General features: G+C 53.4%; 1 protein-coding gene across 2 annotated transcripts; it reads left to right on the top strand.

Moving 5' to 3' along the window:
• Positions 1 to 13: 13 nt before the first annotated feature.
• On the top strand, positions 14 to 21,955 carry PLCD3 (phospholipase C delta 3). Of its 2 annotated transcripts, none has more exons than XM_053570147.1 (15): positions 14 to 316; positions 11,720 to 11,881; positions 11,965 to 12,193; positions 12,511 to 12,640; positions 14,668 to 14,896; positions 15,208 to 15,409; positions 15,567 to 15,711; positions 16,325 to 16,477; positions 17,888 to 18,031; positions 18,160 to 18,304; positions 18,942 to 19,058; positions 19,724 to 19,890; positions 20,091 to 20,226; positions 21,311 to 21,460; positions 21,618 to 21,955. In XM_053570147.1, exons 1-15 carry the CDS (start codon positions 166 to 168, stop codon positions 21,704 to 21,706), a joined length of 2,349 nt encoding a protein of 782 aa, XP_053426122.1. In that variant the 5' UTR covers positions 14 to 165; the 3' UTR covers positions 21,707 to 21,955. The 2 variants fall into 2 exon arrangements, with proteins under 2 accessions (XP_053426122.1, XP_053426123.1); XM_053570148.1 differs by lacking the exon at positions 14 to 316 and adding an exon at positions 4,355 to 4,455.
• The last annotated feature ends 5,379 nt before the right edge of the window (positions 21,956 to 27,334 follow it).

Below are 27,334 nucleotides of genomic sequence, written 5' to 3'. Positions count from 1 at the left end.
TCCCTCCCTCTCTCCCTCCTCCCGACTCCTTGTTCTACTCGCGCCCGGCGCCGCTAAGTTTTTTCGTTCGGGACCGCGCACGGAGCCGGGGCCGGGCCGGAGCGGCGTCCCCGCTGCCCCGTCCCCGCGCGCAGACCCCGGGCCCGGCCCCGGCTCCACCGAACCATGCTGTGCGGACGCTGGAGGAGCTGCCGCCGCCCGCCCGAGGAACCCCCGGTCCCGGTCCAGATCGCAGCGACAGCCACGCTCGCGCACTCGCCGGCGCCTGCGGATGGCGGTACCAAGAGGCCCGGGTTGCGGGCGCTGAAGAAGATGGGTCAGTGTCGGGCACGGGGGCTCGGGGTGGGCGCATACTGTCTCTAGGGGCGCATTCTGGGAGGACAGGGTGTTCCGGAAAGCCGTTCTGCACTTTCCAGCCTGCACAGACTTGGGGAGGCTGTGGCAAGGTGTAGAATGCCACCGTCCAGCCGGGGTCGCACCCGGGGTCATCCGAGATCCCCAGGCCGAGCAGGGCTCCCAGAATGTCCTTTCTCCCACCAGGAGGCGCCCGCGGGGCGTACTGGAGTGCGGATTTGGGCACCAGCGCAGATTGGGGTCCTTGTGGGCAGGGAGAGTGGAGCGGGAGATAAAGGTGGGATACCCCTCACCGGACTCCCCCAAACCTTTTAGGGTCTGTCCGAGCTCCAGGGTATCTTGGGGTCTTGGCCACCCTTAGGAAGGATGAGAGTTGTTTGCAGCCAGCCTCCGTGGAAGAGGCTGGCCTCCCAGGCTAGCCCTCCAGCCCCATTCCAGGGGCAGAAGCATTGGCACCTCATTGGCAGGACTGGTCTAACTAGTGAGAATACTGTCCTGGGAGTCAGGAGGCCAAAGTTGTCGTTTCTGACTTGAGGGAAGGCACTAGACAAGAAGGAAGTAGCCGTGATTTATGAAGCATGTCTCAGACACAAGCTCACACACAGTGGTTTACATACCTGGTATCATGGGATCTTCACCTGAGAAGCCCCATTTCCCAGATGAGGAAACTGACACAGATGCCAAGGAATTTGTCTATGACCACACAGCTAGTGAAAGGCAAAGTCTGATTGATACCCAGGCCATGCCCTACCACCTGCCCACTGGTACACTCTCAGAGTCTGAGCAGACTAGGACTCCTTGAGTGGTGAAGGGCTTGAATGAGTGTGTGTGTAAAGGGCTGTGCAACCAAAGAGCTGTATTGGAACTGCTGTTGGGTATGGAACCCCCTGAATGGTGGGGCAGAATTCAGGGGTCCTGATCGCCAGTCTTGCCTTCTCTTTGACACTACCCGCTCCTCTCACTCATTCATCCTGAAGTTATTGGGTGCTATACTCTGAGTACTGTGCCTGGCACTCTGCTTACTGACACCTAAGACATCTCTTTATGCATGCATTCCACAAGCATTCATGGAGTGCCTACAGTATGCCGTGCCCTAGGGCTCCTGCCGTTGGAGAGCTGAGGCACTGACAAGGAGGCCAAGCAGTGAAATATAAAGACGAGTCCAGGGAAGGAGGGGCATGTGAAGTGCTGGGTAGCCAGTGAGGACCCTGGCTACTCCCCAGAAAGGAGTGGCGAAGAGGAGAGGCTGGCAGGGGCCAGATCCTCCAGGCCCCTCTTTGTAGCATTATGGACTTGTCTAGAGGGCAGGAGGAATCCCAGAAAGGGTTCAAGCAGAGTGAGTTGTATAGAGTGGATGTGGGTTGTGGGCAGGGGTGAAACACGGAGATCTAAGGACGGAGGCTGTGGATTTAGTTGAGCAGGGGTGGCAGGGCTCAAACTGTGGGTGGACTGGACTATGTGATCAGTGATCTGAAAGGTATCTCAGGTGGGGGTGCCATTCTTTGCGCTAAGGAGCAGAGTGGGGGCAGGTAAGGTACCATGGAGATAGCCAAGGACAGCCTTAGGAGGCAGCCCCTGAAGGGCTCATGGATGCGTGGGTGGGCAGAGGTGAGCTGTGAGCCCAGTCTGCCTCTTCATTCCACACATGTTTGCTAAGCACCATTAGTGAGCCAGGGTGCTGTGTTGGGCTGGGCTACGGAGCTGAATATCACACAGCCTCGCCCTCAGGGAGTGCACAGTTTAGTGGGCAGAGACATGGGTAGACAAATAATTACAGCTGAGCCCAGAGTGCAGCACCCGTCAGCTGAGTAAGCCTGCACGGGACCTCCGGGCACCTTATCAGGGTGACACTGTCTGGAACTACGTGGGTATCGGAATGTCATCTTGGCCACCCTCCCCCCACTGCCCCATCCTGTTGAGCTACTGCAGAAGCTAAGGGAGCCCAGGGGCTGGGCGGTGACAAAACCCAACCCTTGGGCCCAGTCCCTCTAGCCATCAGGGCCAAGGCCTAGGCCCATCATCAGGTAGTTTCCATTACCCTCATGGTCCCTGCCCCTCACTGCCATGCCCTGCCACTGCCATTACCACACCCCTTAGGCTAACAGAGGACAGATTTTATTACAAATCAGATCAAGGGACTAAGGCAGGGAATCCTTTGTTTCTTGGGGGTTCAAGGAAGGGGTAGGAGGAAGGACACCCCCCCACGTTGAGTGGAAGTTGTTTGTGCCTTTCTGGTCCCCCGTTCTTGGGCTGGGCTCTGGCCTGGCAAGGAATAGTTGAAGAGAAAAGAGATCTAGAGCACAAAGAGCTTCCACCATACGTGGGGCGCTGTGCTGAGCTGGCATCAGGCCTGAGCCTACTTAATCCTCAGATGCCCTGTGGGGAAGGTGATGTCCTCAGGTCAGGTGACTTATAGATGAGAAATTCAAGATGAAGGGATTAAGTCACTGTCCAAGGAAACACGGTTAAGAGGCAGCGTCTGCCCTAATAGTCTAGTCTTCAAGGTAGACTAATGAATACTAATTAACACCTCTATGGCAAGGCATTGTGGCTCACACCTGTGAGGGGAGGCAGGTGCTATTGCCTGAGCTCAGGAGTTAGAGATAAGCCTGAGCAAGAGCCAGACCCTGGCTCTGCTAAAAACAGAAAAACTAGTCAGGCATTGTGGTGGGCGGGCGCCTTATGGCCCAGATACTTGGAAGGCTGAGGCAAGAGAATCTCTTGAGCCCAAGAGTTTGAGGTTGCTGTGAGCTAGGACACCAGGGCACAGAGTGAGACTCTGTCTCAGATAATAATAATAATAACTTAATGACAACTGTGCCAGGGACTTTTCACATAGCATCTCATTTAGTGCTCACAATAATAGGTGGTAGGTGGTACCATTAGCCTCCTTTTACAATTGAGGAAACTGAGCCTCAAAGAGGTTTAGTACCTGCCTAGAGTTCAAAGCTGGGAAGTAGCTAAGAGAAGATTTTTTATTTTTATTTATTTATTTATTTAGTAGAGACAGAGTCTCTAGGTAGGGTGGTAGGGTGCTGTGGCATCACAGCTCACAGCAATCTCCAACTCCTGGGTTTAGGCGATTCTCTTGCCTCAGCTTCCCTAGTAGCTGGGACTACAGGTGCCCACCACAATGCCTGGCTATCTTTTTGTTGCAGTTTGGCCAGGGCCAGGTTTGAACCCACCACCCTCGGTATATGGGGCTGGTGCCCTACTCACTGGGCCACAGGCGCTGCCCAATTTATTTATTTATTTATTTTTGCAGTTTTTTTTTTGGACAGGGCGGGTTTGAACCCGCCATCTCCGGTATATGAGGCCAACGGCCTACTCCTTGAGCCACAGGTGCCACACATATTTATTTATTTTTTAAGATAGAGTCTCACTTTGTCACCCTTGGTAGAGTGCTGTGGCATCCTAGCTTACAGCAACCTCAAACTTCTGGGTTTAAGCAATTCTCTTGCCTCAGCTCCCCGAGTAGCTGGGACTATTGGTGCCTGCCATAACGCTCAGCTATTTTTAGAAATGAGGCCTCATTCTGGCTAAGGCTGGTCTTGAACCTGTGAGCTCAGGCAATCCACCCGCCTCGGCCTCTCAAGTGCTGAGATTATAGGCGTGAGCCACCGAGCCTGGCATCTGAGAGATTTGAACGCAGGCAGTCTGGCCCAGAGACTATGCTCACAGCACAATCAATGAAAGAGAAGCTTGTAGCTGGGGAGGGCCTGCTGTTCCTCTCTCCCCCATGGCCCTGCCAGCCTCCAGGGGTGTCCTTATAGGGTTACCAGTGAAATACAGGATGCCCAGTTAAGTTTGAACTTCCGAAAAACAATGAATAATGTAGGACATACTTAGACTAAAAATTATTTTTTGCTTATCTGAAACTCACATTGAACTGGTGTCCTGAATTTTTTCTGGCAACCACACCTCCCCAGAGCCCTGTGTATGCCTATGCCGCATGCTCCACCCCTGCCCCTAATCCTCCCAGCAGGCAGAGGCCTGAGTGGGCAGAATCCTGCTCCTGTTCCTCTCTGCCCTGCACATACCACCAAGTGCCCCTGGGCGAGAGGGCTTTCCTCATGGCCTACCCAGGACACCTCCTGCTGGGTGAGTGGGGCTGCTGTAGGTGGAGTTGGCAGGTAGGGTGTTCAGAGGGTCCCCAGCCCTGGCAGGTGCCTGGCCTGGGCAGCACCCCCAGTTAAGCAGGAGCATGTCAGGGAGGGCTGGGTGGCTGGCTCTGTCAGCCTTTGTGGCCCACTTCCTTCTTGCCCTCCCCTCACCCTGGCTTCTGCCCCCAACCAGACTTCATGCCTGTTCTGGCCCTGCAGAGAAGGGTGCAGCCACCTTCATCTATCTCTCTGTGTCCGGCCCAGGCCAGGGCCAGCACTGCCTGCCTTTCCTGACTTTGTTGATTTTCCAAGGAATGTTATGGACTCTGGCACTGAGCCCCTGCCGGTCTCTGGGTGTGGCAGCCAGCTGGGACATGAGGAATATGCTTATGCCTGAGGCTGCCTGCGGGCTAGAGGGTTAGTTAGGGTGGGCAGGTGTTTGGGCCCCCTGGCCATAGTGCGTCTTCTTCCAGCATCTCACAGCCCCAGCTACCTGTTAACAGCGTTTTTCCCCTCTTCTGCCTTGGCCTGAGGCTGCTGGCTGTCACTGTTCCCCACATGTCTGGCATTCCTGCTGGAGGCCGCTGTGCCCTTCCTGTGCGAGCTGGCTCTCACACATACCCTGCCTATTTTCTTCCTCTGGCAGACCCACCTTCCTCCCATCCCCCCTGCCAACCCGGTGCACATATACATACACTTTACACGGAGGGGCAGCAGGGTATGTGTGTGGTGTGTGCATACAAGGATCACACAGACCCTGCCCCCGCACAGCCCCAGCACCCAACCTGGCCATGGCAACGTAATCTGTGTTCAGCCCTCTCCAAGCTCAGTGGCCCATCTATGAAAAGGGTGCGATTTGGGGGCCCATTAGAGCTCTGACATGAGCAGTTTCATGCCCCGGCTTTGACACCCCAGACGGAGATGCTCAGGCCCCAGGTCATATACCCCCCCCAAAAAAAACTCCCCAGGCCGAAGGTGGAAGTTGAAAGACTGAGCGTCCTGTTACTCCATTCCTGTCACCTGTCTGGTGACTGAGATAAGCAAACAGTTCAAGGAAGGTGTCTGAGACCACTAAAAACATTCAGCTGGGAGGGGGTGGGATGGGAGGAGGGGGAGAGCCCAAATGCCATAGGACTGAGCGCATACATCAGAGCATCTGGTTGCTTTTTCCCTCCTGGGGCCCTGACACACTTCCCCAAAGTCCTGACTCAGTTTCCTTATTATCACTTGTGGAGCACCCACTAAGGGCCAGGCCCTAGACTGAGAGTTCCATGTGCCTTTGCTCACTGTAGCCACACAGCCCTTTGGGGCCTGACTCCCCCAACTTCCAAAATGCCATTTCCACTACTATCTGACCTGGTGGCTGTGGGGTGCGGGGGGGACAAATCAGTTAGCTACTCTGTGCCTCTTTAACAGCTTTATCAAGATACCAATTCACGTGCCACATAATTCATCCATTCGAAGTTTACAGGGGCTTCTGGTATATTACATTATTAAATTTAAAAAATTACTGTGGGGCCAGGAGCGGTGGCTCATGCCTGTAATCCCAGCACTCTGGGAGGCAAGGCAGGCAGATTGCTTGAGCTCAGGACTTTGAGACCAGCCTGCACCAGAGTGAGACCCCCATGTTAAAAAATAGCTGGGCGTTGCCTCAGCTCCCATAGCACAGTGGTTACGGTGCCATCCACATACACCAAGGGTGGTGGGTTCAAACCCGGCCCGGGCTAGCTAAACAATGACAACTGCAACAAAATATAACCCGGCGTTGTGGCGGGCGCCTGTAGTCCCAGCTACTTGGGAGGCTGAGGCAAGAGAATCGCTTAAGCCCAAGAGTTTGACGTTGCTGTGAGCTGTGATGCCACAGCACTCTACCAAGAGCAACGTAGTGAGAGTCTGTCTCAAAAAAAAATAGCTGGGCATTGTGGCAGACACCTGTAGTCCCAGCTACTCCGGAGACTGGCAAGGGGATCTCTTGAGCCAAGTGTTTGAGGTTGCTGTGAGATATGATGCTACGGCACTCTACCCAGGGCAACAGAATTAGATTCTAAAATAGGCTCAGTGCCCGAAGCACGGTGGTCACGGTACCAGCCACATACACTGAGGATGGTGGGTTTGAACCCAGCCTGAGCTAGCTAGATAACAATGACAACTGCAACATAAAATAGCCAGGTGTTGTGGCCGGCACCTATAGTCCCAGCTGCTTGGGAGGCTGAGGCAAGAGAATCGTTTAAACCCAGGAGTTAGAGGTTGCTGTGAGCTGTGATGCCACAGCACTCTACCCAGGACAACATAGTGAGACTCTGTTATAAAAAAAAAATTAAAATAAAATAAAAATAATAAATTATGGGGCCAAGTGGTTGGCTCACACTTGTAATCCTAGCACTCTGGGAGGCCGAAGCGGGTGGATTGCTTGAGCTCACGAGTTCAAGACCAGCCTGAGCAAAAGTGAGACCCCCATCTCTACTAAAAATAGAAAAACTGAGGCAAGAGGATCACTGGAGCCCAAGAATTGGAGGCTGCTGTGAGCTATGACGCCATGGCACTCTACCCAGGGTGACAGTTTGAGACTCTATCTCAAAAAATAAATTATGGTAAAATATATATAACATATTTGGCCAATTTTAAGTGGTTAAATTACTGGCATTAATTGCATTCACACTGCTATGCAACCATCACCATTACCTATTTCCAAAACTTTCTCATCACCCCAGAAGAAACTCTAGCCATTAAGCAATGACTTCCCATGCCCTCCTTCGTCAGCCTCTACTGACCTTCAATCTGGGTCTTTATGAATTGTCTGCTCTGTGCACCTCAAATAATGGAATCAGACAGTATTTGTCCTTTTGGGTCCAGCTGCTTTCATTTAGCATAATGTCTTCAGGGTTCATCCATGTAACATACACCAGATGTCACTCTTTTACTATTCTGTTGTGTGTATAGGCCACATTCTGTTATCCTTTTATTGGTTGGTGGACACTGGGGTTGTTTCCGCCTTTTCACTGCTGCTTGCTCCGTTTTTACTGCTGTTATCTCACGATGGTTCCCTACCCACTCTGCTGAGGGTAGCCTGGCACTGGCCTGACAGCCGAAGGTCAAGGCAGAGATGGTTTGAACACATGAAAAACCCATGGTAACAGTGGGAGGTGGGTAGTTTGTACACCTGCTCAGAACAGGTAGGAATGAGGTTGAGGCAACACCTATGGGTTTGGGCCTGGCAGTACCTATAAATTTCCTGGGTGGCTGGGCAGGGAGCCAGGGCCTTCCACATCGCTGCCCTGGCCTGGGCGACAGTTTGAGACTCTATCTCAAACAACTGCTGTGCAACCATCACCATTACCTATTTCCAAAACTTACCTCCCCTACTTACCTCTGTTAACATCCCAGGCCCCTTACTGCTCCTGGGGTTTAGAAGCAGTAACTGTGGAAACAGAGGCACCTGCCCAGGAACTCAGCACCTGTGCCAGCTTGGTACTGCACCCTCATTCTGTTTGGCTTTGCCATTTGTGTGTGGCTGGAGGCAGTGTCATCCAAAGGCCAGTGCCAGTTGGGCAGGCACCCTAGAGTGTCACTCCTTGTCCTAACACGTTCCTGGGGAACTAGGGGTAAGGGCCAGGAGTACAGCCCCTTCAATGTGGGAACTGTCCCAGTGCGGGGTTCAGGCTGCCTGTCTCCATGGCCTGTTTGGAAAAGACTCTGAACAAAGCAGGCCCTAGTGACTCATCTCTAGTCTCCATTTCCGGTCTTAGTCATTCACTAGCTCCCACCCACCCCTATGGGCTTGGCATCGGAGGGCGGGCTGTGTTAGGAGAGGTGGCCCTAGCTGCAAAGCCTGGTTGTTATGGTAACAAGCAGTCCCCTTTCCAAGAACTGAGGGAGTAAGGGAGGCGTGGGCCCAGCCATGGTGGCGCTGCAGGTTCTACCTGACTGTTCTGTTCCCACAGTCATTTCTCAGGATGAGAGATTTCGGAGGTTGTCTTTTTTTTTGAGACAGAGTCTCACTATGTTGCCCTTGGTAGAGTGCTGTAGCGTCACGGCTCACAGCAATCTCAAACTCTTGGGCTTAAGTAATTCTCTTGCCTCAGCCTCCCAGGTAGTGGGACTATAGGCGCCAGCCACAGTGCCCGGCTATTATTTTGTTGCAGTAGTTCAGCTGGCCTGGGCCGGGTTTGAACCCGCCACCCTCAGTGTATATCGCTGGTGCCTTAACCACTGTGCTACAGGCGCCAAGCCTCAGAGGTTGTCTTGATATGGCGGAGAGGAGGATCTGGTAAGTCCCCTGGCCTGGTACATGCCATGTATACCCAGCTCTTTGGAAAGAGGAAGATTCTACCTCCACTTCTAGTGGGTACCGACCCAAACAGCCACATGCAGACCCCAGAAGGCTCCTTGGCCTCCTAAGAAAGACAGGCTTCTCCTCCTGCCCTTGGGACCCTGTCTCAGTCATGGTCACCCTCAAATATCACAAGGTAGTTTGTTTTTAAATACAGAAGCCCAACTTCCTACCCCACACCTGCTGGACCAGAATCTCTGGGCTGTGGAGTTTGCAACCTCCTCCAGATGATTCCCATACACAGCTATGGCTAGAAAGCCTGGCCTACAGGCCTCTGTCCCAAACTCAGACAGATGGGGCAGAATGTCCATCTACCTGCCCCCACCCCTTCAATTCACAGTAGCTGTGACCTGGCTCTGGGATGAACACTGTGGGGAGGAGATAAGACCTCATTCTGCCCTCAGCTTTATTAAAATCCCCAGAAATTACAAAATAGGTCGGTTCTGTTTTTTCTTTAAGTGCTATTGGTGGTCAGAGAGGAACTCCCATTTGAGTATAAATCAAGGAAGGCTTCTTGGAGGAGGTAGTATCTGAGCTGGTCCTTGAAGGAGGAAGAGCAGGGGAGAAGATCCTATAAAGGCTTCAAAAGAGAATGAGAGGGCAGTGCCTGTGGCTCAAATGGGTAGGGCGCCAGCCCCATATGCTGGAGGTGGCAGGTTCAAACCCAGCCCCAGCCAAAAACTGCAACAACAAAAAGAAAGAAAAGAAAAAAAGAGAAATGAGAAGAGAGTTTCAGTTGTGTTCTGTTTAGCCTACACAGTGGTTTTTTGGTATTTATTTTTTATTTTTTTATTTTTAATTTCAGCTTGCTTGTTCATTCTTCTTCGTTTAAAGTACTCTTTTTTTGTTGTTCATTTTCTTCTTCCTCTGGCGATGCTCTGTCCCGCTGTTTTTGATGTTAGTAGAGACAGGGTCATACTCTGGCTCACTGCTGCTTATACTGGTCTTGAACCTCTGAGCTCAGGCAATCCACCTGCCTCAGCCTCCCACAGCGCTGGGACTGCAGGCGTGAGCCACCATGCCCGGCCTATTTTTATTTTTTTTGACACAGAGTCTCACTATGTTGCCCTCGGTAGAGTGCCGTGGTGTCACAGCAACCTCAAACTTTTGGGCTTAAGTGATTCTCTTGCCTCAGCCTCCTGAGTAGCTGGGACGATAGATGCCCGCCACAATGCCTAGCTATTTTTGGTTGTGGTTGTCATTGTTTAGCAGTCCCGGGCCGGGCTGCAACCCACCAGCTTTGGTGTATGTAGCTGGCACCCTACTCACTGAGCTATGGGCACTGAGCCTTTGGTGTTTTTTTAAAATCTGATTTAGTTGCCAACATTAAAAAAAATAATCTGGTGGCTTCACATACAGATCCAGATTCCAGTTCTCTGGAACTTCTGGGCCCTCATCCACTCCTGGCTGTCCCCCTCCTTCCAAAGGGTATGCACTGTTCAGTTTGCCCGGTCCCTAGCTCTTCTATGGTCCCATAGCTCACAAACCTTCAGTTGTGACTCTGGCCGAGGAATTTCAGAGCAGGGTGTGGCACCACCAAGGCTGGCCATCACGTGCTTGAGGGACTAGAGCTGGTGAGGGCCAAACCTCTTCAGGGCATGGTGTTGGTAACACTATAGAAAGGCCTGGATTTTGTTTTGTTCTGTTCTTTTAGACAGAGTCTCACTATGTCACTCTCGGGAGAGTGTTGTGGAGTCACAGCTCACAGCAACCTAAAACTCTTGGGCTTAAGTGATTCTCTTGCCTTAGCCTCCCAAGTAGCTGGGACTACAGGGGCCCACCACAACGCCTGGCTTTTGTTGTTGTTATAGTTGTTTAGCAGACCCTGGCCAGGTTCGAACTGGCCAGCCCCATTGTATGTGGCTGGTGCCCTACCCACTGAGCTATGGGCATGGAGCCAAAGGCCTGGATTTTGTATTTTGCAACAGGTATTACTGTGGTCTCCATTTTATGGGTAGAGAAGTGAGGCTGAGAGCAGTCATGGGTTAGTGCCACCAGGGCCACATAACTGGGAAGTGATATAGTTGGGTCTTGACTCCCCGGGCCCCTGAATTTAAGTTGTTCTCCTCCTACCTTCACTGTCCGGTATAGCAGCAGGGAGCAAGAAGGGAGGAAGATAGACAGTGGTGGAAGCTTCCACCACTCCTAGCTACAGAATTCTGGCAAGGTACCTAAGCTTCCCTGAGCCTCTGTTTCCTTACCTGTTAATACATGAACAGGGCTTGCAGGCAGGAAGTGCTTTGAGAGCAGTTGCTTTTATTAAGGAAGGAGTACACTGGCTGGAGAGGGCACATGGACTGAAAGGTCACTGGGGATGTGCCAGTGGCCTAGCAAGAGGGAGCCCCGAATGTCACAGACCTTCCTTTCAGCAGGGCCCACCCAGGGCACAAAGAGGACACCTGGAGATCAGCCAGGCAAGGCTGGTCCTGGAATCCTTGGCCTGTGACCCTGGAGCCAAGGTGGCCCTGTCCTCCCATGTCTTTGGGAAAGCAGAAGCTAGGTGCTTAGGTTGCAGCAAGAGAGATCTAGGTTAGATAGTGAGACTACTTTCCTGATTGCCACAGTTTCACAATAAGGGAAAAGGCTGTTGGTGGCAGATTCTGTGCTTGAAGGCTGGAGGCCATGGTGGAAGAGGGTGGCAGAAAGGGTGACCTTTAGTGAGGCCTGAGTCCCAGGCACTGCCCAGGGGCTCAGAAGGGAGGAGAAAGGGCCTGTTACTGGCACCCACCTGTACCTCCCCCTGCTCTCCAAGCCTAAAGCCAAACCTTGATGGCAACTTATTACAATAAGGAGAGGAAGAGAGGGATGGGTGAGGAAGCTCACCGCAGGGCAAAGGCCTGGGTTTGGGGACGCTGTGGGGTGGGGATGGAGGGAGCCTTCCAGAGCCATGGCCTGCTGGGTACGGCCAACGCCCTGGTTCTCCCGCCCCCAGGCCTGACAGAGGACGAGGACGTGCGTGCCATGCTGCGGGGCTCCCGGCTCCGCAAGATCCGCTCGCGCACGTGGCACCAGGAGCGGCTGTACCGACTGCAGGAGGACGGCCTGAGCGTATGGTTCCAGCGGCGCATCCCTCGCGCACCATCTCAGCACATCTGTGAGCCGCTGGGTGCGGGCTCGGGATGGAGGGCGCCAGGGACCTGGCCGCCGGGCCGCCATCCTGACCCGCCCTCCCCGCAGTCTTCCTGCAGCACATCGAGGACGTCCGCGAGGGCCACCAGTCCGAGGGCCTGCGGCGCTATGGGGGAGCCTTCCCGCCAGCACGCTGCCTCACCATCGCCTTCAAAGGCCGCCGCAAGAACCTGGACCTCGCAGCGCCTACGGCTGAAGAGGCTCAGCGCTGGGTGCGCGGCCTGGCCAAGCTACGGGCGCGCCTTGATGCCATGAGCCAGCGTGAACGGCTGGACCAATATCCTTTCCCGGTGTGGGGAGGGGGTAGGGCTCGGTCCCTGGAGAGCCCTCAGTCCGAGGGGAGGCATGGCCCCCCTTACCGGAGACTGAGACACAGATGGTGACCGTGGTCTCTGCAAGTGATGGTGGGGACATGCGCCCTGGCCTAGGCTGAACTTTCGTTCTTCAGGGAAGCCCGCTTTGGGGGAGCCCCAGTCCCATTGCTCCCATGCTCAGAAATCCACTGGCCAAGGGCAAAGTGCAGCCCCTAGACTAATGTCCTCTGTGGTACAGTTGGAGGGCAGCCTGTTGCTAGTATTTCCTGAGCACCCACACTTGGATCCACTCTTATCTGCACCGGGCAGACTCCAACCAGGACAGTAAGATGAGCTTCAAGGAGATGAAGAGTCTGCTCAGAATGGTCAATGTGGACATGAATGACATGTATGCCTACCGCCTCTTCAAGGTAGGCCATGGCTCCTGGCCTTGCCACCCCTCTGCCCTCTCCCAGCCATCTGAGTCATCAGCTACCTCCTGCCCCAGCTTTTTTTTTTTTGAGACAGAGCCTCCCTCTCTTGCTTAGGTTAGAGTGCTGTGATGTGAGTCTATCTCACAACAACCTCCAACTCCTAGATTCAAGCAAGCCTCCTGCCTCAGCCTCCTGAATAGCTGGGACTACCAGCAGAAGCCTCAACGCCCAACTAATTTTTTATATTTTTAGTAAAGATGGGATCTCTCTCTTGCTGAGGGTGGTCTCGAATTCCTGAGCCCAAGGGATCCTCCTGGATCAGCCTCCCAGAGTGTTAGGAATACAGGCATGAGCCATCGCACCTGGCCAGCCTTAGGTTTTTTTGGAGGGAGCAGTCTATCCCTGCAGAAAAGCCACATCTGGGCCTAGTTACCTTTTTCCCCTCTCCCGAGACCCCTGGAGCAAGATGGAATTGGGAAACGGCCTCCCAGAACTTTTGTCACCCTTAGGCAGAGCCCAGGCATAGGGCACCCTCCAAAGTGAGCAGTAAAGTTGTTTTTCTTTCTCTAAGTCTGCACCCCCACCTTTTTTTTTTTTTGGAGACAGAGTCTCACTCTGTCACCGTTGGTAGAGTGCCCTGGCGTCACAGCTCATAGCAACCTCAAACTTTTGAGCTCAAGCGATTCTCTTGCCTCAGCCTCCCAAGTAGCTGGGACTACAGGAGCCCGCCATAACACCCGTCTATTTTTAGAGACGAGGCCTCACTCTGGCTCAGGCTGGTCTCAATCTGTGAATTCAGGCAATCCACCCGCCTCTGCCTCCCAGAGTGCTCAGGTGTGAGCCATCACATCCAGCCCTACAGGGACTCTTTTGCACTTGGGAGCACAGGCAGGAGTTGACTTGCAAACATACATGCACACCCTCCTCTCAGGGGTGGACACGCCTGGGAGTTCTGCTTTGGGAGGGACATGGGGCTCAACCCCCACTCTGCACCTCCTCACATGACCATGAACACCTCACATGTGGGAGCACAGGAGCACACAGGTGTGCTCTGCATCTAGGCCCAGTGGACCATATGGCAGACACCTGTGTGGATGGCAACTGTGTGATCACCCGGTGACTCTGAAAGATAGAAAAGACGATGGGGCCTGGACATTTGGGCCACAGCTCTACAGGGGTTGCTTTAAGGCAGGCGTCCTCAAACTGTGGCCCGCGGGCCACATAAAGTGGTGTGAATTGTATTTGTTCCCGTTTTGTTTTTTACTTCAAAATAAGATATGTACAGTGTACATAGGAATTTGTTCATAGTTGTTTTTTTTAAACTACAGTCCGGCCCTCCAATGGTCTGAGGGACAGTGAATTGGCCCCCTGTTTAAAAAGTTTGAGGACGCCTGCTCTAAGGATTCTCGTTTATGTGTTGCTCGTTGACCCTGGGTGTGAATGTGTGAGTGTGAGGATGCTAATATGTTCACGTCAGGGGCCCTTGTGGCCCAGGATCACCATTTTTCCTTTCACGTCTTGATTCTGCAGAAGGTCATGATGCAGAGAGACAGACGCTGACCTAAGAGCCCTTCCCTTTTTTTTTTTTTTTTTAGAGACAGAGTCTCACTTTATCACCCTCGGTAGAGTGCCATGGTATCACAGGTCACAGCAACCTCCAACTCCTGGGTTTAGGTGATTCTCTTGCCTCAGCCTCCCAAGTAGTGGGGACTACAGGCGCCCGCCACAATGCCTGGCTATTTTTTTGTTGCAGTTTGACCGGGGCTGGGTTTGAACCCGCCACCCTCGGTATATGGGGTCGGTGCCCTACTCACTGAGCCACAGGTGCCGCCCTAAGAGCCCTTCCTTGAGATTCAGCCCTGCAGTTTATCAGCTGTGGGAGCTGGAGGAGCCAGGGTCTTGCACTTAAGTTTCTCAGCCTGTGAAAAGGGGGACATTGCTTTCCCACCTGAGCTAGATAAAGGCAGGTCAGCAGGGCTGGCTGCCTGGGTGCTCCTCCTCTGAGTTTCTCCCCTGCTTCCTAGGCCTGTGACCGGTCCAACAACGAGCGGCTGGAGGGTGCTGAGATCGAGGAGTTCCTGCGGCAGCTGCTGAAGCGCCCTGAGCTGGAGGAGATCTTTCACCGGTACTCTGGAGAGGACCGTGTGCTGAGCGCCCCTGAGCTCCTGGAGTTCCTGCAGGACCAGGGCGAGGACGGCGCTACGCTGGGCTGTGCCCAGCAGCTCATCCAGACCTACGAGCTCAATGAGACAGGTGGGGGTCCGCACAGCTGCTGGGTCTTGGTGCCTGACGGCTGTGGTTCCCAGCAGAGTCAACTCTGCCTCAGGCTGGCTGTGGGCACCATCTCAGACAGGTTCTTGCCTCTTCCAGACTCAACTTCTGCATCTGTAAAATGGCATAATCATGTCTTCCTCTGAGGGCTTGGTGGAAGATTAAATGTGTAGAGACTAATCCATAAATAATCTAGTCAGGATTATGAAGTTGAATGAGCCTTGCGGGGCACTTGGGGCTGGACATGGGAGTGCCCCAGCTCTCTTGATATCCTCTTCTGCCTATCCCTGTAGCCAAGCAGCATGAACTGATGACACTGGATGGCTTCATGATGTACCTGCTGTCACCTGATGGGGCTGCCCTGGACACAACACACACGTGTGTGTTCCAGGACATGAGCCAGCCCCTCGCCCACTACTTCATCTCCTCTTCCCACAACACCTACCTGACTGACTCACAGATTGGGGGGCCCAGCAGCACCGAGGCCTACGTCAGGTACCATGGTGGGACATGGACATACCTGAGAGCCCCACATCGGGAGGAACACAGGGCTCAACCCCCACTCTGGGCTTCCCTGGCTCAGCCTGCCATTGCTGTGCACTGTGGCCTCCACACAATGCCTTACCCCAACTGTCTATCTGTCCATCTGCAGGGCCTTTGCCCAGGGGTGCCGCTGCGTGGAGCTGGACTGCTGGGAGGGGCCTGGGGGGGAGCCCATCATCTACCATGGCCACACCCTCACCTCCAAGATTCTTTTCCGGGATGTGGTCCAAGCTATACATGACCACGCCTTCACGGTGAGCCAAGACTCCCGCACCCAGCCTTAGAAACTTCCCAGTGGACCACCTGCCCCAGAATCTTTCACTCACCAAGGGCTACTGGGATAGGTGTCCAATGGGGTCGGATAAAGCTGAAGAGATGCTCCCTCCTCCCACCTTCCTATTTAACACATGTATTAAAATCACAAGGTTTCCAGAGGAAAACTTTGGGGGTAGGGAAGGACCTTTTAATCATGACTTCCAAAGCATAAGTCATAAAAGGAGCTCAGTGGTAGCCTCTATATGAACATTGCAACTTCTGAAATCTCACCATCAGCAAATAATGAGTTTGCAACATAACTGACATGGTCCATGTCATTCACATGTAAGGAGCATTTTATACAAGAAAACCATGCCTGCAGCTGTCCTCAGCCTCCCAGACACACCATCCCTCCCCTGAGGCTTCAGATCTGACCTCTACCCTCCATGTACACACGGTCCTATTATGTGTCCCACATCCCACCCACTCAGTCCCCCTCCAGGGGGTTCTTCAGAGGCTTGCCTGGTGTGCCTGTCCTGAAGGGGTTAGGGGCGCCGTAAGTACTGGCAGGGGGAGGGGAGTGGCTCTGAGCCATTATCCTTCCCCCCACAGCTGTCCCCATACCCTGTCATTCTGTCCCTGGAGAACCACTGTGGACTGGAGCAGCAGGCTGTCATGGCTCGCCACCTCCGCACCATCCTGGGAGACATGCTGGTGACACAGGCGCTGGCATCTCAGAACCCCGAGGACCTGCCATCCCCAGAGGTGATGCCCCCTAGACCCCCACCCTTGGTGGAGTCCCTACTTATGCCACCCCTGTCCAGGACCCTTGACCTCTCTCTGCCTGGATCTTTCCCTGCTTCTCCATCATCTGACATCTCCTACCCACTGGTCGTCTCCCCCTGCTTCCCTCTGGTTCTCCGTTCTTGGCTGTACCCACCCCACCCTCTTACCTGGCCTTCAAGGCCTTCCTTGACTTGGCTGTGGCCTGCCTGCTGTGTCCCTGCCCACAGAGTCCCTAGGGGGTGAGCCATTCCCCCTACTAGTTGACACTGTCTTCACCTAGAACTTCCTTCCTAGCCATCTTTGCTCAACAAGTGCCACCTACTTACAATTCCACCTCAACTTTTTTTTTTTTTTTGCAGTTTTGGCTGGGGCTGGGTTTGAACCCGCCACCTCCGGCATATGGGGCCAGCACCCTAAAACCACCTCTTCCAGAGGTCTTATAAACTTCCTGAGCTCTCTGGCCAGGAACCCCAGAACATTTTTATCTGCCCTCTCAGGATATTTATCCTTTTTGGACTCCATGAGAAAACTCTCCTACTCCTGGTCTCAAATGTGCAGGGACTGTTGACTCACTTGTGTGTGCAAGGTTGCTTTTTCTTATTAGTATGAAAATAACATCCAAATAGTAAGAGGAAAATCAGCTGGGCTTGGTGGCTCATGCCTGTAATCCTAACACTTTGGGAGGCCGAGGCGGGTGGATTGTCTGAGCTCAGGAGTTTGAGACCAGCCTGAGCAAGAGGGAGACCCCATCGCTAAAAACTAGCTGGGTTGTTGCGGTGGGCACCTATAGTCTCAGCTACTTGGGAGGCCGAGGCAGAGGATTGGTCGTGCCCAGGAATTTGAGGTTGCTGTGAGCTAGACGCCACTACAGCACTCTACTGTAAAGGGCGACAAAGTAAGACTCTGTCTCAAAAAAAAAAAAAAAAGAAAAAGAAAGAAAGAAAAAGAAAATCAAGCAGTACAAAGGGTGTAAAATGAAAAATGAGTTTTCCTCCACTCAAGAGCATCCCATCCCATTTTATAAGAAGTAGCCATCTTCAACAGTTTGTATGTCCTTCCAGAATTTCCCCATGCATATATACCTATCTATGTACATAAGTATCTTCTTTTAAATGTTGCCAGAAAGGGTCATGCGATCACGTTCTACACTCATTTCTTACGTGTAAGTATTTTGAAGAGGGCTCCTTCTCTCCTAGTCCTGAGTCGCCTCATTTATTTTCCTAACTGTGCCCTATTGATGGCCTCCTAGGCGTCCCTCACTTTTTCCTATTAGAAAGATCCCTCATCTGTGTGTCTCCCTTCCTGCCTCTCGCTCGGTAGAGTGTGAATGACTGACCAACCTGCTACCCAGGGGTGAGCAGCCTTAACCCTTCATATTGGCCTCTGCAGCAGCTGAAGGGCCGGGTCCTGGTGAAGGGGAAGAAGTTGCCAGCTATTCGGGGCGAGGATGGCCGGACTTTATCAGACAGGGAAGAGGAGGAAGAAGATGACAAGGAAGAAGAGGAGGGAGAGGCTTCAGAGCAGAGGCGGCTGGTGAGTGCTGCAGGGTGAGTGGGCCAGGGCTTGGTGCCACTGCAGAGCTTGGGGTAGGGTAGGGAAGGGAAGGAAGGCGGGCTCTAGGGGGCTGGTGCCAGCTGACCCCACTGAGGGTGGTCTTCCAGGCCAAGCAGATCTCTCCAGAGCTGTCAGCCCTAGTTGTGTACTGTTGTGCCACACGCCTGCGGACCCTGTGCCCTGTCCCTGCCCAGCCCTGCCAGGTCAGCTCCCTCAGTGAACGCAAGGCCACGAAACTCATTCGGGAGGCAGGTAGGAGCTGCGGCATTGGGCATCCAGGGGCAGGAGGGTAGTGGGTCTCCTGAGGGTGGTTCAGGAAGGAGATTGGGAAAGCTTTGGGGCTGGCCAGTAAACAGATCAGTGACCTCAGAGCTGGACCAGGTTGGGGTGGAGGGAAGAGTCACAGGCATGAAGGAGGCCTGCTCTCTGCCCTTTCAAGACTCACAGCTAGTGGAGGAGGAGGGCAGAGAGATGGGGTGGCCAGTCAGGCCATAACAGGAGCCATGGGAGTCCAGCACAAGGGGATGATATGGGAAAGGATTCCTGCTTGGAGCAGGTGATGCCTGAGAAGACACATCATGGGAAGGATGAGGAAGAAGCGGCCAAGGGATTTCCTGGCAGAAGGAACAGGCTGTATGAAGAAGGCCTGTGGGCATGACCTCTGGGCAGGGTTCGAGAGACTACAGAGAGGCTGGTGGGGTGTGGGCAGGATGAGTGGTGGGGAATGTCAGCCTGAGACCAGGCTTTGTGGCTGGAGGAGTCAGGAGGGTAAGGATAAGACGGGGAGCTAGGGATGGGAGTTCCGTCTCTGCTCCCAGGAGGCCACAGGACCTGGCACAGGCAAGGGACCCTGCGGGCCTGTCACAGTCCTGCCCCAACTCTACCCCAGGCAACAGCTTCGTCAGGCACAATGCCCGCCAGCTGACCCGTGTATACCCCCTGGGCCTACGGATGAACTCGGCCAACTACAGCCCCCAAGAGATGTGGAACTCAGGTTGTCAGTTGGGTAAGTGGCGCTGGGAGAGTAAGGAGGGGACCTGGTGCCACTCTAGGGGTGGTCTCTGGGCAGCCATGGGAGGCCTCAGCAATGAGGGGGCCACATAGCTTTACAGAAGGTAGAAATAAACATTTTGTTCATAGTAACTGTTTCAAAAGCTGCCAGAATTTTGGTGGAGAAATCAGGTTCCTTTGTTCTTGTGAGTGTAAAAATCTCATGTTTTTTAAGAAGGTAGAAATTAAAAACCTCCACTCCCATCTGCTGCTGACACACACAACTTAGTGGCAGTTCTGCTGCATCAACACTGATGAGTGTGGGCTCTGGGACATCCAGGGAATGTGGTCCCTGAGGTACCTATGGAAGCCCCAGGCTCTGACCCAAGACAAGGCTGGGCCCTGAGGGTGGGGGCTTCTTCAGCATGCCCCATCTCAGCCCCACCCTCTAGCCCTGAGGGATACCAGGGCTAGTGCACAGGTGACAATGAGGGTTAGGTCCCCTGGTTGCCATGACTCCCATCCCCATAAGTCACAGTGGGAGCAGGCATCACTAACCAGATAAGTCATGGTGGGAGAAGGCATCACTAAACCAGACAGGGGCCCGTGGGCTATTTGCAGAGAGGAGCTAAGTCTCCTGGACTGAGCAAGAGGAGAAAGCTGATTCTGCTGTGTCCACAGTGGCCCTAAACTTCCAGACGCCAGGCTACGAGATGGACCTCAATGCCGGGCGCTTCCTCATCAATGGGCAGTGTGGCTACGTCCTGAAACCTGCCTGCCTAAGGCAGCTGGATACCACCTTTGACCCTGAGTGCCCTGGACCCCCTAGAACTACTCTTACCATCCAGGTCAGCAACCTAGACCATGCCCTAGGCTGGGGTCAGAGCTGGTTCTGGAGAGGCCCTTCTGAGGGAAAGAAAACAGGGAAGCCTGGGGGCAGGTTTGGTGTGAGGGCAGTCTGAGCCTCAGCCCCGTTAAGGGAAGGGCTAGTCTGAGTGCCGATGGTGAGGGTAGGCATGGGCCCCAGCTCCTTTCCTCCCTCCCTCAGGTGCTGACTGCACAGCAGCTGCCCAAGCTGAACGCAGAGAAGCCACACTCCATTGTGGACCCCCTGGTTCGTGTTGAGATCCATGGGGTGCCTGCAGACTGTGCCCGGAAAGAGACTAACTATGTGCTCAACAATGGTAGGCAAGGGCTGGGTTTGGTAGCTCATGCCTATAATCCTAGCACTATGGGAGGCTGAGGCAGAAGGATTGCTTGAGCTTGGGAGTTACAGACTAGCCTGAGCAAGAGCAAGACTCGTCTCTACTAAAAACAGAAAAATTAGCCAGGTCCTGTGGCCAGCGACTTTAGTGCCAGCTACTTGGGAGGCTGTGGCTAGAGGAGCACTTGAACCCAGGAGTTTGAGGTTAATGTGAGCTAGGCTGATGCCATGGCTCTCTAGCCTGAGTGACTGTCTGGCTCAAAAAAAAAAAAAGTCAAGCCCAGTTGTGGTAGCTCACACCTGTAATCCTAGCACTCTGGGAGGCCAATGCAGGTGGATTGCCTGAGCTCACAGGTTTGAGACCAGGCTGAGCCAGAGTGAGACCCTGTCTCTAAAAATAGCCGGGGCATTGTGGCAGCACCTGTAGTCCCACCTATGCAGGAGGCTGAGGCAAGAGAATTGCTTAAGCCTAAGAATTTGAGGTTGCTGTCAACTATGACACCATGGCACTTTACCAAGAGTGACAAAAGGAAACTTAAAAAAAAAAGGTAAAGGGCGGCACCTGTGGCTCAGTGAGTAGGGCGCCGGCCCCATATGCTGAAGGTGGCGGGTTCAAACCCAGCCCCGGCCAAACTGCAACAACAACAAAAACAACAACAACAAAAAAGGTAAAGGGGCGGCGCCTGTGGCTCAGTGGGTAGGGCACCAGCCCCATATACCAAGGGTAGCGAGTTCAAACCCAGCCCCGGCCAAACTGCAACAAAAAAATAACCAGGCGTTGTGGCGGGCACCTGTAGTCCCAGCTACTCGGGAGGCTGAGGCAGGAGAATCGCCTGAGCCAGGGAGTTGGAGGTTCCTGTGAGCTGTGTGACACCATGGCACTCTACTGAGGGCGATAAAGTAAGGCTCTGTCTGTACAAAAAAAAGAAAAGTAAAAAACAACGAAACAAAACAATGGTGGAGAATGCACTGGTGGGATGGGGAGCAGGCAGCAGAGAATGGAGGGAGCGTAGGGCTTGCTGGGCCCTGGGCCCTGGGCTCTGACTACCAGGCCTCTGCCCTAGGTTTCAACCCCTGCTGGGGGCAGACCCTGCAGTTCCAGCTGAGAGCTCCGGAGCTGGTGCTGGTCCGGTTCGTGGTAGAAGATTATGACACCACCTCCCCCAATGACTTTGTGGGCCAGTTTACACTGCCTCTTGATAGCCTGAAGCAAGGTTGGTGGAGGTTGGTGGGGCTGGAAAGGGACAGGGTCCTTGCCTCTTTGTTCAGCTTTGCTGCACGGTGCCTGAGAGACCACCCTGAACCAGGCCTAGGCTGGGGCTGAGCCCAGGGATAGGCAGAGGACCTGACATTTGGCTACCCTCCCTACAGGGTACCGACACATCCACCTGCTTTCCAAGGATGGGGCCTCGCTGTCACCAGCCACACTTTTCGTCCACATACGCATCCAGAATTCCTAAAGGCTCCACTGACCCATCCTGGGGGGTGTCAATCTATATCTCTTGTAGAGCCTTTACCTCCTCTGGAGTGGAGGGATGATGGGAGTACCAGCCCCCTCAGCTGGCCCACTGGGCCCACTCACCTGGTGCTGGGCTCACCTGGGTGACAAGGGCTTCCTGGGTCCTCCTGAACAACAGGAGTGACCTGTTCCTTGCAGAGCTGCTCATATGATTTCAGTTGAGTTCCAGCCCTGGGGACCTGAGACAGCTTCGGCACTTCTTGTCCTTAGCCCACCTCCTCACCTTGGCTGATGAACAGCCAGGCCTGTTGCTGCCAGAAAACTTGGGGAGCAGGACACCTGTGAGCCCTAGCCCTCCAGCAGGGCCATCCTGCCTCCTTCCTCCAGAGTACAGCTACCCCTTTGCCCCCACCCTGGGCATTAGCCAGCCCTTGAGCCTCCTTTCCCCCAGGCTTTCCTGAACTCCTTCAGCTCTTGAACCTGAACTCCCCTTCCTTCCCCAAAGCAAGAAGGGAGGGGTGAGGCTCAGAGCATTGGGGAACATGTCAGTAGGTTTTTAACTTGTGTCCTAGAAGAGCCCTGGAGAGGACAGTAGAAGACTATTTTTAAAAATAAAGCAAACTGGGCATGGTGGTGAGCCCTATGATCCCAGCTGGGTTGACACTGACCAGAGGCAGGAGGATTGCTTAAGCCCAGGAATCTGAGTCCAACCTGGGCAACACAGTGAGTGAGACCCTGCTGTAAAAAGAGGAAAAAATAAAGAAGCGACTTTATTTTACCACTGCCACCCCGAGTCCCTCTACAATGCTACACCCACAGACAACCTATGGGGAGGGAGTGGCCTGGGATGAGAGTCTCTGGGGCCTCTTCCCTCCCTCAGCAGGGCTTTAAGACAGCTAGGGGGTAGCAAGAGAAGATGCCGCATCTTGAAATAGCCCTGACCTTTGCTTTTGGCTTAAAGCTGCTGCCAGTATCACAGGACTGTCTAAGGACACCAATTCACAAGGTCACCCCTCCCAGAGTGCATATAAGAACAGACAAACACACATGGGCCTTGAATGTTAGGCGGAACTCCAAGGGACCCTCAGACAGCCCCCCATTCTCTAGGCTCAGCTAGGTTCAAGGCTCTTACCTACTCAGTAGGGCAAATCCCATGGACTAGGAGCTCCCCTTCCACCAGCCATCCAGCCTTTTCACAGGTTGGAAAGCAGCAGGCCACTCTACAGCAGTGCCAGAAGAGCACATGGGCACCTGATGACGCATTCCAGAGAAAACTCTGGGCCCTTAACTTTATGGGCTTAAGTGTGGAGCCCTGGCATTTTAGGTTCTGTCAGGCAATAGCACTGGTGCTGACAAGGGCAGAGCCTGATGACAGTCCCCACACAATGGCTTCAGCTTAGGCCTTGGATTGGCTCCAAGCCCCAAAAGAACCAAAATCTGAGGATGAAACAGCCTCTACCTTCCTGCAACCTCAGAACCTGATACACAAAGTGCCAGCCTCCCCCTGCTCTCAGTTCATGCTGGGGAGTAGGGTGTGTGGTTTTGATGAATTCATGTCTGAAAGAGAATGATCAGGACCTAAATTTAGGGCTGGGCAGCACAGGCACCTGTCAGTTAGGGCTGTCAGGAGGACCAGGCAGCCAAACCACAGCACCAGGGGAGAGGCACATCAAGGTCAAGTCCAGTTGCAGTGTATGAAGAGCACTCGGTGTTGTCTGGTCCTCGGTGGGCCATCTCTGGTCAGTGGCTGGCTGGGGTTCTATGTCAGGTGAGCACAAGCCAGGGCTGAACACCCCCCATCCTGCTTTGTTTCTCTGGTATGGTGTTGAAAGAGGAAGGGTAGATGACTAGGACGAAGGCCCAGTGCTGGGGAGATTGCCTTCAAAGGGCCAGGGCTTGAAGGCTAGGAAGCGGTCAGGAACTGAATATGGGAGGTTGGAATAAGTGAGAAATCACAGCTTTTAACCCTGGAGGTCCATGTTCTCCAGCCCGAAACAGGAATGAAGGCATGAACAGGAGCCACAGTGACCTGGTCTGAGACAGGAGGGTAGAGGGCAAAGGTGTGGGCTTAGGCAGGTCCTGTGTCCTCCAATAAGGTTCCCTGGAAAGAGGCTCAGAGTCATCAGCCCCAGGGGCCTGAAAGTCTGATGAGATCAGGGAATGGAGAAGTTCCAAAGGACTAGAATGGAGCAGTGGGAAGTCCAAATACGGCTATGCGACCCCAGCAATCTGGCATGTTAAAATGATACCTCCTGGAAGCCTCAATAGAAAACACCTGGCCAGTGGCCCAGCAAGGGACATGTTCCACCTGAACACACTGAGAAGGTGCAGTGCCTGCTCCCAGCACTGGAGGAGCCACTGCTGACCTGGGCTGAAGGGGCTGCTCTGCTCCCAGCTGGGGAAGTCCAGGCTGCCAAGGTGCTCGGGTGCTGGCTCGGAGCCCAGCTACTTCGTTTACATGGAGTCAACCTAGGTCAGTACCAGCTCCTCTCTGCCAGGTAGGAAAGGATGGGGGAAACAGCCAAATTTGCCCTGAAAGAAGGGCAGCCTTGCCCAAGACAGGGCTTTCAAAGCTGGCCTGGTGCTACGAGGGAGCCTGAGTACTTTTCTTGTGGGGCCCTGTCACCCTCACTCTAACTCAGGCTCTAGGACTCCATCTGTCCACTGCCACCTGATCAGAAATACTAGGAGGGCAGATGGGTTTGTTCAGCTGCTTCCTTTATTAGAAATAAGTGAAATGTATTGAGCAGAACAACAATGCATTTGGTATTTCCTCCCCCACACTGGAAATGAATGCCCCACATACACACAGCCCAAAGAAAAGGCAAGACAAAAAGGTGAAGCTTCCCTTCCCTGTTCCCAGGCGCGGCACCTGCCTGTCAGTCAGTATTTTGCAATTTAATTGAATGAAATTGTCCTGAACAGCCTCCCTAGAAGTAGTCTGCTTGTGGGCCTGCCTTCACTTTGCAGCAGGGGAAAACTGATCTCTTGGGCCTCCTCTGGTTCTGTGGCAGGTAGGCCAGGCCATAGCAAGGCTGCCCACAGGTGGGTAGGCACTGACCAGAGACTTTCTTGCCCTTTCCCGACCTTACAGCCCCTCTCTCTACTAGACTGAAGCTCCATGCAGCTGTCCAGGGCCTTTAGGTCCTTAGGTTGGTTAAATGCCGGTCATATTTGGGGAAAGAATTCAAGACCACAGGGACACCCACCTCTAGACTTTAGAGAGCCAGCAAGTATGGGGGTCAGTGGCAGTTAGAAGGGCCTGAAGCTTTCCATGAAACTTGTTGTTAAAGTAGCTTGGTGTAGGCCAGCCTTCAAACAAAGACATCAGCCTCTTCGGAAACAGGCATGTGTGGGGAGACTGAGCCATGTGTAGGCCCTAGAGGGAGCTGAGGCCTCCTTTCCACACAGCTCTCTCCCTACGCAAAGCATAGAGTCTGAGGGGAAAATGCAGAGTCAATCCAAAGGTAGGAGGTTAAGGTTATCTTCAAAACACAGCAGCCAGGAGGGGTGGTGGAGGGTGGGGGCCAGGCCCAGGGAGGTCTTCCAATAGCAGCTGCATGAGGCAGTTCAGCTCGGAGGCTCTGGGGTCCTTCCCTTGTTTGGTTCAAGCCAGTGATGGTGCCACCATACTGCACGGCTTCTGTGGGGAGGCCCTGAAGCCCAAAACAGTACTTTCTGACCTGAAGTTCGAGAAGGGGTTGAGTGATGAACCCAGGGGCTGTTTGGACAAAAACAAGATTAACAGTATACCCTCAAGCCAATTCCTGCAGATCCAGGCAGGGTCCCCACCGTGAGATAGCAGCAGAGTCCAAGGAGCAGGCCACTTGGTTTTGGCAAGGGAGATGCCAAGGTCTTTGCCAGGAAATCTGTTTCTTCCACAGCAGCCACCAGGGCCTCACTGTTTCCATTCCATGACCTGGGTCAACCAAAGCAAATCTTGCTCCAGAGATTTGTGCAGCCCAAATCTCAAGACGCAGTTCAAGCAGGAATCTGGCCCAGAAATGATCAAGACTAGGATACGCAGCCTTTCCAAGTTCCAGGTCACCCCAAGGTAGGAAAGACTTGGGGCGCCATGTGCCTATGTGCCTGTTAGTGAGGCTGTAAATCCAAGCCCCTGCCCCTCTGACTCTTCTGGTCTGCGGAATGCAGTGTACATCTTGCTAAGAACAGCAGCTTCTTTGGTCTGGATATCTTGGAGTCAAAGGACAGCCATCAGGGCTAGAGCCTGCAGTTTGCATCACAGGAACAACTGGGAGAAGGGAGGCCCCTAGATGTCTCTGATAACAATCCACCTCAGCAGAGTTGCTGGCTCTAGCAGGCACTTTCCCACTGGTGGGAAACACAGCCCCCATCCCAAAGCATACAATTTCCTCCAGCTTTGGGGACTTTGAAGAATTAACCTCTATTCTATAGCAAACCACACCAAAACCCACAGCCTGAAACAAGCCCCTGTCGGCCTGTAGACCGTGGCTTCATTTAGTGCGACAAGCTTGAGCCTGGCCTCCTGGCTAAGCCTTCATTCCTGTACAAGTTGAGAGCAAGGAATCCCCCCACACCACACATCACACTACCCACCCATTTGCTTCCTCCCAGAGCAAAAGCTACATACAACCCTTCATACGGGTTGCTGACAATTCCGTGGCCAGTCCTCTAAGGCCACTTGGCTGAATTTAAGAATACCTGGACAGCCATGTGACCAGAGGCTTGATTATTTTTTGGGAAGCTGGAAGCACTGATACCATCACTATCACCACAAAGATCCAGAAAATAGTATCAGTGAGAATCAGACTCAGACAATGGCAGCGTGAAGCCATTTCTGTTGCCAAGTCCAGATCTGCCTCTAATCACCATTTCTTGCGGCCACTTGCAAGCTGTGTCTTGGAAAGGAGCACAAGAAACAGCTGACGGTTTGGAAGGCACAGGCCAGGTGGCTGAGGGGGCCTGGAAATTGGCCTCACGCCATCTCTGCCCAGCCACCCTGGGGATGCCCAGGTGCTGGCTCTTTGCTCTAAGATGAGCTAAGCAGGGCATACACTGGTTTGGTCTTCACAGGTCCCGGACACTACAAGGAGAAGCAAGGGCCCCTTCACACTGTAGCCACCCCAAGCAGTAGAAAAGCAAAAATCACACAGGGGACTCATCCCTATAGGGTTGGCAACAGCTGGCTAAAGAGCCCTTTTAAGTCAGTTGGCAGGATGACATCCTACAGGCCAAAGAGATGGAAGGGACTCAATCAATGAAATCTGCTTCAACAGATTTGTCCCCTTTGCTGTTCCAAAAGGCAGAAAGGCCTGGCCCTGTAGGGATCAGCCTCACCCAAGAGCTTCACCTGCCATTCTGTAAGATCTGAGCCTGTTCCACCTTCCCCTCCCTCTGAAAGATAATCACTCTAGCCAATTCAGAAGGGAACCTGGACAAGCCCCCCCACCCCAAACTTTCTCCTGCTACTCCAAGAAAAGTCAATGCCTCCTTTTGGAGGAAACAATTAATTGTACCAATGTATCAGTCTGCCACTGTCCTTGGGTCCTAATTTTGAGGAATGATCTGGATTCAGCTTTACATTAGAGAGCAAACATCCTTGTACATTTGGAACATGAAAGATAGTTAAAATATTTATATATATATA

Source organism: Nycticebus coucang, chromosome 18 (assembly GCF_027406575.1).
Source record: "Nycticebus coucang isolate mNycCou1 chromosome 18, mNycCou1.pri, whole genome shotgun sequence".
NCBI lineage: Eukaryota > Metazoa > Chordata > Mammalia > Primates > Lorisidae > Nycticebus > Nycticebus coucang.
The sequence above is the reverse complement of the archived record's forward strand: the minus strand, read 5'-3'. Positions and strand labels throughout refer to the sequence as shown.

What these genes read in the sequence shown, in the direction of transcription:
- PLCD3 (XM_053570147.1), top strand. Translation starts at nt 166, where the DNA reads ATGCTGTGCGGACGCTGGAGGAGCTGCCGCCGCCCGCCCGAGGAACCC. An exon ending in CGCACCATCTCAGCACATCT is followed by an intron (nt 11,882 to 11,964) that starts GTGAGCCGCTGG and finishes CCCTCCCCGCAG; the next exon opens with TCTTCCTGCAGCACATCGAG. An exon ending in TACATGACCACGCCTTCACG is followed by an intron (nt 15,712 to 16,324) that starts GTGAGCCAAGAC and finishes TTCCCCCCACAG; the next exon opens with CTGTCCCCATACCCTGTCAT.